The sequence below is a fragment of the Schistocerca piceifrons genome, chromosome 4, assembly GCF_021461385.2.
Source record: "Schistocerca piceifrons isolate TAMUIC-IGC-003096 chromosome 4, iqSchPice1.1, whole genome shotgun sequence".
Classification (NCBI taxonomy): Eukaryota; Metazoa; Arthropoda; class Insecta; order Orthoptera; family Acrididae; genus Schistocerca; species Schistocerca piceifrons.
The window spans coordinates 620,920,444-620,936,181 of record NC_060141.1 but is presented as its reverse complement, the minus strand read 5'-3'; the positions used below and the strand labels follow the sequence as shown (position 1 = coordinate 620,936,181).

At 43.4% G+C, this 15,738-nt stretch overlaps 1 protein-coding gene across 1 annotated transcript in view; it reads right to left on the bottom strand.

Annotated features, from left to right (window-relative positions):
* LOC124796069 (synaptic vesicle glycoprotein 2A-like) overlaps positions 1-15,738 on the bottom strand; it is a 121,949-nt gene that overhangs the window by 69,648 nt on the left and 36,563 nt on the right. The window contains exons 5-6 of the mRNA XM_047260155.1: positions 11,205-11,443; positions 6,405-6,586 (exon numbers count right to left, since the gene is read on the bottom strand). Of these exons, the coding sequence (XP_047116111.1) occupies positions 6,405-6,586; positions 11,205-11,443 (421 nt within the window). The remainder of the gene's footprint in view (positions 1-6,404; positions 6,587-11,204; positions 11,444-15,738) is intronic.

Below are 15,738 nucleotides of genomic sequence, written 5' to 3'. Positions count from 1 at the left end.
TTGAGACCGACGACCTTCTGTGCACGAATCAGCACGGTTTTAGAAACTCAGCTTCCATTTTTCTCACATGACATAACTGCGAACTTTGGGACTATGTATGAAGGGCAAGAGGCAGGTTCCATATTTCTAGATTTCCGAGGAACGTTTGACACTGTGTCCCACAGCAGATGTTAACGAAGGTACGACCATACAGAATAGATTCCGAGATGTGTGAGTGGCACGAAGACTTCTTAAGTAATAGAACCCAGTACGTTCTCTTCTACGGCGAGTGTTCATAGCCAGTTGTGCCCCAGGGAAGTGCGACAGGACCGCTATCATTTGGTGTATGCGTATATGATCCAGCGGACAGGGTGGGCAGCAATCTGTTGTTGTTTGCTGATGATGCTGTGGTGTGTGGGAAGGTGTCGTCGTTGAGTGACTGTAGGAGGGTACAAGACGACTTACACAAGATTTCTGATTGCTCTGACGAATGGCAGCTACTTTTAAATGTAGAAAAAAGAAGTAAGTTAATGCAGATGAGTAGGAAAAACAAACACGTAATGTTCGATTACAGCATTAGTGTCCTGCTTGTCACAGTCACGTCGTTTAAATATCTGGGCGTAACGCTGCAAAGCGATATGAAATGGAAAGAACATGTGAGGATTGTGGTAGGGAAGACGAAAGGTCCACTTCGGTTTGTTGGGGGAATTTTGGGTAAATGTGGTTCATCTGTAAAGGAGATCGCACATTGGACGCTAGTGCCACCTTTCCTTGAGTATTGCTCCAGAGTTTGAGATCCGCACCAGGTCAGGGTAAAGGAAGAAATCGAAGCAGGCTGCCAGATTTGGTAGATACAGATAATGTTTTTTCTCTCGCTCTATTTACGATTGGAACGGGAAAGGGAATGACTAGTAATGCTACACGGTACCTTCCGTCACGCACCGAACAGTGGCTTGTGGAGTAAGCGTGTAGAAACAGCAGCAATTTGCAATTTTTTGCTGATGACGCTGTAGTGTACGGAAAAGTATCGTCGCTGAGTGGCTGTACAAGGATACGGGATGACTCAGACAGCATTTCTGTAGGTTGTGATGATTGGCAGCTTTCTCTCAATGCCTAAATATACAAAAATTTGAGTTAAAGCAGATGAGTTGGGAGAACAATATTTTAGCGTTCGAATACAGTATTAGTGGTGTGCTGCTTGACATAGTCACGTCGATTTATTGTGGGGGTTTTAGGAATGTGTGGCTTACCTGCAAAGAACATTGCGTGTAGAAATTAATACTACCCATTCTTGAGTGCTGCTCTAGTGCTTGGGATCCCAACAAAGTCGGATTAAAAGAAGACATCGAAGCTGCTAGATTTGTTACCTGGAGATTCAGTCAACATTGTTACCTGGAGATTCAGCCAACAACCCACCGTTAAAGAAACGCTTCGGGAGCTCAAATGTGAACCCCGGGCTGTAAGGGACGTTCATTTCGAGGAACACTACTGAGAAAATGTCTGCTCCTGGTAGGTGAGTGGTCAGCGCGTCGGAATGTCATACACAACGGCCCGGGTTCGATTTCCAGTTGGGTCGGTGATTTTCTCCGCTCAGGAACTCGGCGTTGTGTTGTCCTTATCATTATCATTTCGTCCCAATCGACGCGCAAGTCGCCGAAGTGGCGTCAACTCGAAAGATTTGCACCAGGCGAACGGGAAGCTCTAGCCACACGGCACTTTATTTTACTGAGAAAATTTAGGGAATCGTTATTAGATGCTGACTGTAGATCGATTCTATTGCCGTCAACGTATATTTCGCATAAGGACCGTGAAGACAAGGTAAAAAAATCAGGTCTCGTACGGAAGCCTAGAGACACTCGTTTTTCCCTTCGTCTGTTTGCCAGTGGAACAGGAAAAGAAATGAACAGTGGTACAGTGCACCCTCTACACACGCACCGTGTAGTGACTTGCGGAGTATATATGTTGGAGCATATGTAGATGTCAATCACGAGGAACGGGGCTCGACTGAGACAATGGTGAAGCAGCAAATTTGGCCGTGTCAGGCCATCCGGGCGTTCCCCTTAAAATACATCACTCACATCTTAAAATTTGGATGGCCCTAGGAAAATATGAACCATGTCGTAAGTCAAAAAGTACTGAAGAAGAGATAAAAGCGTTACCGACCGACATTGCTACTAAAAGAGCACTGCCAATTCGCTTCACAAAGGAGCAGGCCATGAGGTGAATAACAGCAGCAAACAACAAGAAGAGAAACACCACACACCAGATCGGGATTAGCTTCTAAGCAGCACGGTAAAACTGATTACGTTTCCCAGGATGCAGACAGAAGTTAATCGCGAGTATTGCTTTAAAATTAGAAGGCTATACTGAACTACAAGTATTTCAGTATACGATATGAATTTACACATTTTTCTGTACGTAACAAGATCAATGACAAACCAGCTGAAGAACAGAATAAATTTCCTCAGTAATCATGAGATAAAATACTCATCGAAAGTAATTCACAGAATAATTTATATATTTTCGAGCACACAATACTGAACAGCTGGGATTCGTACTGGTGTTGCTATAAATAACGTAGTGATTGTGGGAACGCTTCACTCCGCGTATCATCTGTTACATAACATGGTAACCTTACTCAAGTTCATTAACACTGTACATGCAAATATTCTTATCAGCAGCAGACTTCAGGTGACTTAAAGGACTAACAGGAGACACACCTACCTATAAACTGGATTATTGCGTGTAATTTATCACATTTGTTAATTTCTTTATTGTGAAAATGTTGGAACCATTGCAAAAATGTCTTGGGAGTCTTTCGTGCATACATTCTGCCGAGCAATAATAGCGAGGGTTGGTAAATGAATATCATGTGTAGCTGGGTTTCCATATTAATTCAATTTTTATTATCGGCTGCATGAATATTTAAGCTTACTTCAAGCATCAATCACCCAGCGACCAAAAAGAAAAATAGAACATGCCGCTTTTCTTACGAATGATCTGATGTCTCCATTCATTATTTCTGTTCTTGCTCTATTCTCTGAATCTTTCCATACATATGAGACCCAACACTATATACAATCTGCTCTACACATCGTCTTCGAGATGACTGTACGTCTCCCCCTTGTGTTGAAGTATACACAGCGTTTGACGTTTGTGACGAGATCAGTGTATACTGGGGTAAGCAGGGCAAAGTGGATATCAGAGCGTTTTGTTAGTGCGGGTTGAATACGTTCGGGGCAAGCATACATTCAGGGACATACTTGATTGATTTATGAGCCCCTCCTTCTCCCTTAACCTACTGGTCTGCTAAGTAGTTTAAGACACCCTGTCCTTCTGGTCTACAATACAACCAGCAGAGGACACTGGGAGAAGCAACCATTCCAGCCCTCCTCCATCCAATTCCCTCCTCTCCTCCCTTCACCCCCCCCCCCCCCCCCAGTTACGTTCAGTCGGACAAAGCATCAACTGGCAGCAACTCTTTGATACAGGTGGCTGCAGCTCTCTGGTACTGATACATGGGAAATTCCTCTCGAAACATATAATCTCTCTCTCTCTCTCTCTCTCTCTCTGTCTTTAAAATAAAGGCTCTTTTCGTTTCGACAAGATTTTTTCACCAAATTTCAGTCATAATCTCAGTCTTCAACATTCACCTCGAACGAGAAAATACTCTTTTGAATCCCACCAACACAGGGAGGAACGGCCATCATGGTAAAGTAAAACAAATAATACTCGCACAGAAAGATCCACCAGTTCCCCTTTCCCACAAGCTCTTGTGTACAGCAACGGTCAAGAAATAGTCTGAAAGTGGATGTATGAAACCTATGCCAATTCTTAAGTGTGAATTACAAGGCAATCATGTGGACATACAACACTTTTCACCACAGCTATCAATTAATATTTGTATTCGTTGACTTCGGCACCCCACAACCAAACTTTTCAGTTTAACGTAACCCTCTGTCTCCGTTACAGTTCAGGCTGCACCGCAACCTACATTCGAGAAAATAAACATTGTCAGTCTTCCGTACCATATCTGCTTGCGTACACCTTAGCATCAAAGGGGCCGCGCATAAAAGTCGACTCAAGTATTAGTAGATTCATTGATCCATCGCCGTCATGGCCAGTTTTAACACCCTTAACCCAACTGCCCCGCAGGGCAGTGCAACTTCATGTGTCGTCGCCAACAGCCACTGTGAGAAGACACTGACGAGCGTTAGGAGTTGGGGGCGGGGGGGGGGGGGGGCAACGGGGGGGGGGGGGGGGGAGGGAATGGCATCCACTGATATCACTGTCCCCCGGCCATTCAATTACGGCTATCGATCGTGTCCACGTTATGTGGTCACTACAGAATGTACGATTTCGTGACACGTTTTGTGGCTGTGTTTTGCCATCATTGCTGGCCAGACCATATATTAGGTTGGTGCATAAGTTCTTAGCGCTTTTGTTTTACACGTTGGTATTCCAGTATCTATGGGTTTATTAAGCGATTGTTATTTTTTATTTGTAGTCCACTATCCTGTATCGTTATTGGTGACGATAAATGGTGTATTGTGCTAACGTAGGGAACAGAAAGAAATGATTGATCTTAAGAAAGCAGCAATTCTCCATCTTCAAAAGGTAATGTTATGCACCAGGTGGAGCAGAGACCGTGTGGTGCACTATTAATTGCTTCCTCGATGTGTAAACACCACTGCTGACTTTTATTGTTAACAAATGAGACGTCTTGCAAACGTAATCCAAGAACAACGACCAAGAAAACTGCGTGAAGTGATGCTACTGCATGATAATGTCTGCCTGCACTCTGGTAAACCGACAAAAAACGCTATACAGTATTCACCCGATCCTGCGCCTCCGAATTTTCACCTTTCCCCCTTTGTATCGAACAACCTTCAAGAACTTTCCCTCAGGACGAAAATGCGCTCCGAACATGACTCGACGAGTTCTTCGCCTCATAACCACCTGACTTCTACAGTCGCGGAATTAAAGACGTAAACAGTGAAGGAGAAAGTGTTATTGATGACTAAAGTTCTATGTTATGTTTATCTGTTGTGTTTATTAAACTTATGGAAAAACGCAACGAAGTTCTTTAGCAACCCAGTAGATAGTCAGGTTTGTTGACTTTGTCACCAAAAAGTTGCGTATGAGTGAAGCTCCTGAAACCAGGTTTTCTTGTTAAGACATGTAGCTTAATATGTTTTAAGAAATGCCGTTTCTCATCTTGTGCATATATTTTACATCCTTTTCAGTTTAATAGTTGTATAATCTGTTGTTACCATTACCGTCACAATGATGGAAAACCTGTCTGTCACTAGCTCCACCTGACCTGTGGATCATAGTGTTGTGTGTTGCCGATGTCCCTAATATTTACGTTTGTTGTGTAGACATTTATCGAAAACAAAAGTAGAAGTATTATGAGTCAGTAACTAAAATTGTGAAGTATCAGTACGATAAAGCATCACATAAAATTACATTGCTTGGTTTATATAACATCAGCAGATAGCTATCGTGCTAGTCATTATCGCTTAAGTCCTGTTTTTTTTCTTTTTTTAAATATTAGTAGAGCTGTATTGCTGGCAACTATTTAATTTTTATTATATTTACATCTTGTTTCTTAAATTGTTATATAGCCAGCTGCTAACGCCATCTAGCGGTCTTCATTTCACGCAATGTGTCAAAACCCAATGGCTGGCATCCCCTATTTTGCCACAGTACAGGCCATGCATTTGTGTACGATGTATATGCCGAATGTTGGGTTTCTTGAACATTGTAATTGACATCAGCCACCATATTATTCACATGTAGCACGTCATAGCAACCTACGTATGATGACCTCTGTTACGAAATGATGTAAATACTGAGTGTTAGTTGCTAAGTTGTAATCACATAACGGCTTTCGTAAGACGATATATTTTACATTTAGTCATTTTATTTGATAGTTCCTTATTCAAATACTGTTTTACCGTCAATGCCTCTTCTTTATATTACGGTAAAATTTCAGTTTTATGAGCATCGTTCAATTACACTGGCCATGTACGCTGAAAAGCTGTTTTCAGTTATATCGTATATGAATGTTGTCATTTTAAGAAAGATTTTTTCGTTGTATGAAGCCGTAATGGCGCCAACACTAATCATGAATGTTTTATAGTATGGATTCTGTAATTAATCCGTGTATACAGTATACTATTGAACCCCCTATCATATTATATGCATTTCTCTAAGTTGTTGTATGGTGATAACATGAGAGAAAATCTGTTTTATATCTTAGATCTGAAAATGGCTAGACTGCTAGCCAGAATTAGTAATCAGTCCAATTAAAGAAGATTTCATGTCCTATCTTGACTTCATGAGTTTTCAGTCCCTAATGTAAATAAAGAAATCCACGTAGATAGGTTTTACCGCATAACGCTGCGTTGTGTCGGTGTTACCTGAGCAAACAGCAGGCCTGCACGCTGAAGACGAGCAGCGCGTAGGGCAGGTGCGGCATGGAGAAGAGCGGCCGGATCTGCCTCCAGCCGGCGCGCGCGCTCTCCAGCACGCTCTTGGGGCTGGAGGCAGCGCTGGACAGCGACGTCTTGCGCTGCGCTATCTCGTCCACCAGCCGGCGCACCTGCCGACCCACACATAAGCAGAGCTCTGGCTTAGTGGAAAGTCACTGTAAGAACACCAGTACCATATAGATTAAAAGACGTAAGTTAACATCTTAGTCACCATTATAGTACATTAGTACTTAAACATGACCGAGTGACGCTGTTCTGAATGTGCAGATATTCAGCAGTTTTTGAGTTGTCAGGTGCACCTACTGACTACATTTAACGTTTCTAACGTTCCTGCGTTTTGAAACATTCTACATATTCCCGACAAACACATTTAACTTGGCTAAGCTAGCTTGATGACTCTGTGCCACGGAATGGCCTGATGATGGCACTTGCGGCTGAAACCGGTAGTCTGTAGAGAAAATAAAAATGTGGTTACATACTAAAGTATAACGTATTTCTGGAACTTTCTAACAGATAAAATGTGTTTCCGAGACCTGCCGCTGTTTCTAGAAAAAATCTTTCACTCTGAAGAGGAGTTTGCGCATTTGGATTCTAAGCAAATGTTTTGTGGGTTTACATCTTCACTGATCCCTATATTTCATATACATAGCAATCAGTGTTTCCTATTATTCACATGTGTTAACTTAAAGCACTTCAATGACAATTTATTGGACAAATACAAAAACAGATCTCCCCTGCCTTATATTTCCAATCTCCTACCACCTCCCAAAGTCCCACCATCTGGCCGTAGAGGAGCATTCTCATCGTAACTCAGTATCACCCAGGACTGGAGCAAATGAATTACATTCTCCACCAGGGTTTCGACTACCTTTCGTCATGCCCTGAAATGAGAAATGTCCTGCCCACTATTCCTCCCACTCCTCCCACAGTGGTATTCCCCCATCCACCGAACCTCCACAATATACTCGTCCATCCTTACACAAGCCCTGCTCCCAACTCCTTACCTCACGGCTCATACCCCTGTAATAGACCGAGGTGCAAGACCTGTCTGATACATCCTCCTACCACCACCTACTCCAGTACAGTCACTAACATCACCTATCCCATCAAAGGCAGGGCTACCTGTGAAACTAGTCATGTGATTTACACGCTAAGCTGCAATCACTGTGCTGCATTCTACGTGGGCATGACAGCCAACAAGTTATGGCCACTGACAGACTGTGACCAAGAAACAAGTAGACCACCTGTTGCCAAACACACTGCCATCCATGACATCCTTCATTTCAATGAGTGCTTCACAGCCTGTGCCATATGGATCCTTCCCACCAACACCAGCTTTTCTGAATTGCGCAGGTGGGAACTTTCTCTGCAATACATCCCATCTTCCTGTAACCCTCCTGCTGTCAGCCTTCGTTAGTCACTGTCCTCACCCATCTGGCCCCTTCCCTGTTCCCATTCCAGCACTACACAGCCTTCATTCCACCATCACACTCAGTCTTTTTACTTCTCTCGTTTTCTGCAACTGCCCCCTCCCCTCCCCCTCTGCACGTCTCTCCTGTCCTCCATCTAACCTGCAGCACTTCACTGTCTGGCACCCCCGCCATACTACCCCTCACCCTCCCTGCCCCAGCCTCCTCCTTACCCTCATCCAGCCGCCACTCCCATCGTGCGCTTATGATGCAGCTCGCAGTGTTGTTTCAGTTGTCTGAGACAGCAGTCGTGTTTGTGAGTTGTGTAGCGACTTTCCTTTTCATAATATTGTTACATTCCATCCTGGATTTTCCATTTTTTGTCTTTACTGGAATACTACTTCTGTAATAACGTTCTATCTTGGTCTCTTCACATACACTACTAAATAATATAGCGGTTATTCATAACTACACGGGGCCGTCCTATGAAATCGAGACAGATGGAAGAAAAGTAAGGAAACTTTTCATTATTTCAAAAACGATACGGTTGCTGACGAAACAATGATTGTACCCAGGCGTGCCCCTTTCGTTCAAAGCAGCAGACGACCACGAATGTCTTTCATCAAGGCTCCAAAGAACGGATGTCGCATGGGGAGAGATGGGAACTGTATGGAGGATGTGCAACAGGTTCCTAGCGAAGCTTCTGCGGCGTAGTCGAAACAGTCTTGACAATATGTGGGCGGACATTACCCTGCAACCGAATGAATATTGTCAAGGTTGTTTTGACCAACGTTGCAGCGGTTTCGCTGTGACGTCCTTACATATCCTGCATACATTCTCGATCTCCCTTCATGTGATTTCCATTCGTTGCCGTCCACTTCCTTCGGGCGAAAAGGTGCTCGCCTTGGTACAATAATGATTGCTAGCCAATCGCGAATATTGTTCCAGCATTTTACCGTCTTCTTAAGTCATCAGGTGATGAAAACAAACTTACAACACGTAGAGAACGTAGCAGGCCTACTAATGAGGCTGCTTACATTACGTTTGTCCGTCCTTTTCTGGAGTATTGATGTGCGGTGTTGGATTTGCTTCAGATAGGATTGAAGGGTGACATCAAAAATTTTAAAAAAAGGGAAGCACGTTTTGTACCATCGTGAAATAGGGGAGAGAGCGTAACGGATATGATACGAGAATTGGGATGACAATCATTAAAACAAAGGCGTTTCTCGTTACGGCAAGATCTTCTCATAAAATTTCAACCATCAACTTTGTATTCACGGTGTGAAAATATTTTGTTGACGCTCACCTACATAGGGAGGGGTTATTATCATAATAAAATAAAAGAAGTCAGATCTCATAAGAAACAAATTAGGTGTTCGTTTTCCTTGCGCGCTGTTCGAGAGGGGAACGTAAAGAAATATCTTGAAGATGATTCCATGAACCCTCTGCCATATAATAAATTTCAGAATAATCAAATAACTGCAGATGTAGATGAAGGCAGTGGGATAAACTGATTAACAGTTACAGCGATTACTTTTGAAATTATGAAGAATTTGCTTACTTTTTCCGACTGTCTTGTTTTAATATGACTACCCCTTACACCTCCAGGGGTTCAGAAAACAATTGATTGATATTACAAAACGTACAGAAAGCAAAAACATATCAGTGGATGCCGAATGTTAACAAGTTTCTAACTCAAATTACATGTGCTCGATAAAGACAGCATTTTCAACGCGGCAACCATCAAAATGTGCGTGTAATCAATAAAGGCACCAACAGGAATTGCTCGCGTAGGCGCAACAGCGAGCTCCCTTTGGAAATCTATTCAATGGGTTACCTATCTGCAGGCGCGAACTAACTCGATGCGACAATAAGTGTTCTGACCCGCCTGCCCCCTAGTACAACTACTGCATGGCGCTTATTACGAATCAAAATTGGAGAGCTCTATGCTTTGCTGTTGTTGTTGCTGGGGTCTTCAGTCCAGAGACTGGTTTGATGCAACTGTCCATTATACTCTATTCTGTGCAAGCTTCTTCCTCTCCAAGTAACTACTGCAACTTACATCCTTCTGAATCTGCTTTGTGTATTCACCTCTTGGTCTCCCTCTACGATTTTTACCCACCACCCTGCCCTCCAATACTAAATTGGTGGTCCGTTGATGCCTCAGAACATGCCGTACCAAAGGATCCCTTCTTCTAGTCAAGTCTTGTCACAAATTCCTCTTCTCCCCTATTCTGCTTAGTACCTCCTCAGTAGTTACGTGATCTACCCATTTAATTTCACCATTCTTATGTAGCACCACATTTTGAAAGCTTCTACTCTCTTCTTGTCTAAACTATTTATCGTCCAATTTTCACTTCCATACATTGCTACACTCCATACAAATACTTTCAGAAAAGACTTCCCGGCACGTAAATCTATACTCGATGTTCACAAATTTCTCTTCTTCAGACACGCTTTCCTTGCCATTGCCAGTCTCCATTTCATATCCTTATTCGACCATCATCAGCTATTTTGCTCCGCAAATAGCGAAACTCATCTACTACTTTAAGTATCTCATTTCCTAATCTAATTCCCTCAGTATCACCTGATCGACTACATTCCATTATCGTCGTTTTGCTTTTGTTGATGTTAATCTTATATACTCCTTTCAAGACACTGTCCATTCCGTTCATGCTTTGCTATGTGTCATTTTTCTGCACGTCTCCTAGTTTTCGCATATTAGTCCTCTGAAACGCCAGAGATACTTATTAACATCGAGCGAGGTGGCGCAGTGGTTAGCACACTGGACTCGCATTCGGGAGGACGACGATTCAATCCCGCGTCCGGCCATCCTGATTTAGGTTTTCCGTAATTTCCCTAAATCGCTCCAGGCAAATGCCGGGATGGCTCCTTTGAAAGTGCACGGCCGACTTCCTTCCCTGTCCTTCCCTAATCCGATGAAACCGATGACCTTCCTGTCTGGTCTCTTCCCTCCAAACAACCCATCCCCATCCTCATTATCCGCACTCGGACTTATTAACAACACTGTATTATTTCCTCTCATCACGTTTCCCTGTTTTACCCCTCGTGGTAGTCACCTATTCTACGAGTATATTGACTGCTGCTCCACCAAACGCCAATGCCCTAACTAAGCTCTACATTGCAGTCTACCTACTCTCTGACTTGAAGATACACGCGCTCTCGGAAATCCTCACATTGTTCACGCTACAATGGCCAACGACAGTCTACCAGACTTCACCTCGGTATATACAGTGCGCTTACAGATCGCAGCGTTGGAAAGTGTCACAGATTAATGTAATTGCAGCACAAGCCTCACCGGGAAAGTGTCCGCACTGTTGCCGGTGTTGAGCGCGTATATCTTGCGCATGACGGCGAGCGCCTCCTCGTTGCGGCCGTGCGCCATGAGGAACTTGGGCGTCTCGGGGAAGAAGGAGATGAGCAGGCCGCCGGCGAGCGAGGGGACGGTGCACATCATGACGAACACGTTCCACGGCCGCAGCGTCAGCACGCCCGTCTCGTACTCCCACGTCTCCGTCAGCAGCCCCAGCCCTATCGCTGCGGAAGACAAAGGCAGACCACTCAGCCAGACGTCACCAGTGTCCCCAGCTGCAACTTTCAATAGAGTGCTCACATTCAAACCACTTCTGTATGTCTTGCACATCTCGCAGAGGTGACACCAACCATCCCACCGTTTTCGTCCCTGATTACTAGTCATCGTATTCTGTCTCATTTCGCCCAAACTTAAACCCACACACTCACGCTATCCTATCCCAACAAAACTCACTTTAACCACTTACCTCTACCACGTATAATAAAATAATGGGATAGATGATAATAAAATGTTGAAATGCGTGGCTTTTTAAAATGTATTGAATTAATGAGATTAATTTTTCGGCATGAATGACAAGCACAATAAGCTGAGCTATGCCTGGAAATAAGTTCGTATTAGTTCATATTATTTTGCAGGGCGAATTAGTTTCTTTCTCCGCTGTAGATTTGTGCTTACCATTCCTTATAATGCTACGTTTGGTCGCCGTGTTCAGCTTTGAAGTCTTGACCATGTTCCCATTAAGCTTATCGGATCTTCGTAATTTTCCAAAGTACACAGGTGGGCTTCAGTTCTTGTAATTATTGTACTATTTGAAATAACAACTCACACGACCTTTCTGTTAATAAAACAATACTGTATTTTCTAAACGGTGCACATATGAGATACATACTCCTCACTTATTCATAGCGACCCCAAACTGGCGGTCTACAATTACTCGCTAAAAATGGCGTGCTTCTCACTCGTTCACTAGCCGAGCGTGAATCCTTCCTTCCTCCTACTGGTACCAGAAAAAATCCTCTGTTTTTTAACAACTGAAAGTCAAAAAATACTTGACGGTAGGCATAGGCTCTACGATGGGCTACCGCTTCATCTTCTCTCTTTGCCTTTAAAGAAGACGAAAACATAAAGGAAATGCAAAAGGTTTATCGCACACGCCACAAAATCTACGCAGAGACTTACCCATCTTCCCTCCTTGAACAGAATAATCTTCTTATTCTCCATGTTGTTACTTCCTTCTCCATACTTTCTTTCTTTCTTTTTCAAAAGCTTGGTTCGGGAACTTCCACCGTCTTTTCCATCCCACCACGTAACTAACAAAACGCCCTCCCAACAAAAACGCCGTCATCCACATTTTTTGCAACTTAAAACAGTTTATGGTTCCATTTGTTTATACCGACTACCGACACTTTTTTTAAACTGAAAATATTCAGTTTACAACTTCCCACTTAGTAATTAAAAGCAGATGTACATATTTTAAACTAATCAATTATCGATATTTTAAAATACCACAGCTGTAGTTATATTCAATATACATAATCATTTTTAAATTTTTAAGAAGTTATGTGTGTTTGCTTTGAAAATTATGCAGATTGAAGAGTGGCGATGTACCGCAGCCAGAATGTCATTGTGGAAGTGGGACTGAGATAAAAACATAGGACTTGTGACACTGGACCGTATTACTTCGTTCGATACTTATTAAGATATGGCCTTATTTGCACTCCAAAAATTGGGTAAATCTGCTTTCGACACAGTAGTTTTTATCACTAATTATCATGCTGCTTTGCACACCTAAGTGAAATAACAACTGCTGTATTCATTTACTGTTATTTTCCACTCACTTGTCTTAGGATTGTGTATATCACAAAAGGAGAAAGGCAAGCTACTTATTCCTTATAGCCCAGAAGGGGTACGCTGAAATACAGCTCTGACGCGCAGGCTGAGCGCAATGATTTTGTGTGCGTATCTGTGTGTGTGTTTGTATGTGTGTTACTTTTTCTGTGAGCGGAGGTCGTAGCGGTGGTGGAAGGGGGTTGGAGGGAAATGTGATGGAAAGACAGAAACAGATGTGAGACTATCCTCCACAGCGAACTGCCACGATGATTGGGTATACGAACAAACAAATACACAAGAAAATAATAACAGCAGAACAGCTTTGTGTTCGTCAGGGCATGCACAACGCGTCGAGGAATAAAGCGAGAAGGTGTGAATGAAGAAATATCTGCGGAGTTCTAACAAATGCGATGGGAATGTTTAAATAAATGTAGTGATTTACTAGATCTTTTTTACTCTCGGTTAGGAATTTCTAGATTTCCAACACGCTAGGGCCGATCGACGGAAGTAGTCGTGAAACGCTCGCACCAAGGTATATACCGCACAACCTATCTGCAACGAAGCTGTGAACAAGAGCAATGTAATTGTGAGCGAGAAGCAGCTGAAACGCAACGAACAATATTAGTGCACTCTTTCTTCAGTTTAAGTGTAAAAAATGCACGTTACATTTGAAATACCATGTCAAAAGAATCCGAGCGGAATTCATCTACATCTACATCTACATTTATACTCCACAAGCCATCCAACGGTATGTGGCGGAGGGCACTTTACGTGCCACGGTCATTACCTCCCTTTTCTGTTCCAGTCGCGTATGGTTCGCGAGAAGAACCACTGCCGGAAAGCCTCCGTGCGCGCTCGAATCTCTCTCATTTTACATTCGTGATCTCCTCGGGAGGTATAAGTAGGGGGAAGCAATATATTCGATACCTCATCCAGAAACGCACCCTCTCGAGACCTGGCGAGCAAGCTACACCGCGATGCAGAGCGCCTCTCTTGCAGAGTCTGCCACTTGAGTTTGCTAAACATCTCCGTAACGTTATCACGGTTACCAAATAACCCTGTGACGAAACGCGTCGCTCTTCTTTGGATCTTCTCTATCTCCTCCGTCAACCCGATCTGGTACGGATCCCACACTGATGGACAATACTCAAGTATAGGTCTAACGAGTGTTTTGTAAGCCACCTCCTTTGTTGATGGACTACATTTTCTAAGGACTCTCCCAATGAATCTCAACCTGGTACCCGCCTTACCAACAATTAATTTTATATGATCATTCCACTTCAAATCGTTCCGCACGCATACTCCCAGATATTTTACAGAAGTAACTGCTACCAGTGTTTGTTCCGTTATCATATAATCATACAGTAAAGGATCCTTCTTTCTATGTATTCGCAATACATTACATTTGTCTATGTTAAGGATCAGTTGCCACTCCCTGCACCAAGTGCCTATCCGCTGCAGATCTTCCTGCATTTCGCTACAATTTTCTAATGCTGCAACTTCTCTGTATACTACAGCATCATCCGCGAAAAGCCGAATGGAACTTCCGACACTATCTACTAGGTCATTTACATATATTGTGAAAAGCAATGGTCCCATAACACTCCCCTGTGGCACGCCAGAGGTTACTTTAACGTCTGTAGACGTCTCCCCATTGATAACAACATGCTGTGTTCTGTTTGCTAAAAACTCTTCAATCCAGCCACACAGCTGGTATGATATTCCGTAGGCTCTTACTTTGTTTATCAGGCGACAGTGCGGAACTGTATCGAACGCCTTCCGGAAGTCAAGGAAAATAGCATCTACCTGGGAGCCTGTATCTAATATTTTCTGGGTCTCATGAACAAATGAATCGAGTTGGGTCTCACACGATCGCTGTTTCCGGAATTCATGTTGATTCCTACAGGCTGCGGAAATGATTTCTCGGTGGTGTTAAAGGGTGCACACGAGAAGATCGCTTCAGAAATGAAAATATTATAAATGAATTACTGGCTGATACAGTGCAAAGGAAAAAAGATCCACCGAGCAAGGTCGCGCAGGGGTTAGCACAATGGACTCGCATTCGCGACGACGGGTCAAACCTGCATCCGGCCATTCTGATTTAAGCTTTCCGTGATTTCTATAAATCACTGCAAGCAAATGCCGGGATGATTCCTTTGAAAGGGCACGGCAGACTTCCTTCCTCGTCCTTCCCTAATCTGATGGGACCGATGACCTTGCTGTTTGGTGCCCTCCCTCAAATCAACCAACCAACCAAAAAAGATTTAAACAGAAACAGGTGGTAGGAACATGTAGATTAAATGCTTTAAAATATACTTCGAAAATAAGTTCTTGACTGCAAACCTAGAGGGACAGGACAGAGGGGAAGACGACGGATCAGGTGAAACCACTTAATTCATGAAGGAAGGAGAAGACTGCAGAGAAAAAATGGCTCTCTTCCCTGTATGACCGTTCCTGATCGCCTGTATCCGTCTGGTTATCCTTGCTTGGTCAATGTTCCAAGGCTTAGTCAGTGCCTGAAGTACGATGCCTGAAGAACGATGCCTCCTAGGGTACAGACAATGAAATCTCTCTCTCTCTTCGGGCTCCACTTGTTGCACTAACTGGTGGGCTGTTTACGCGTACCGCCGTGAAGTTATTCGAAGTTCTCAGTTTGCTAATAATTGGGTAGTACAGATTCCGAGTACAG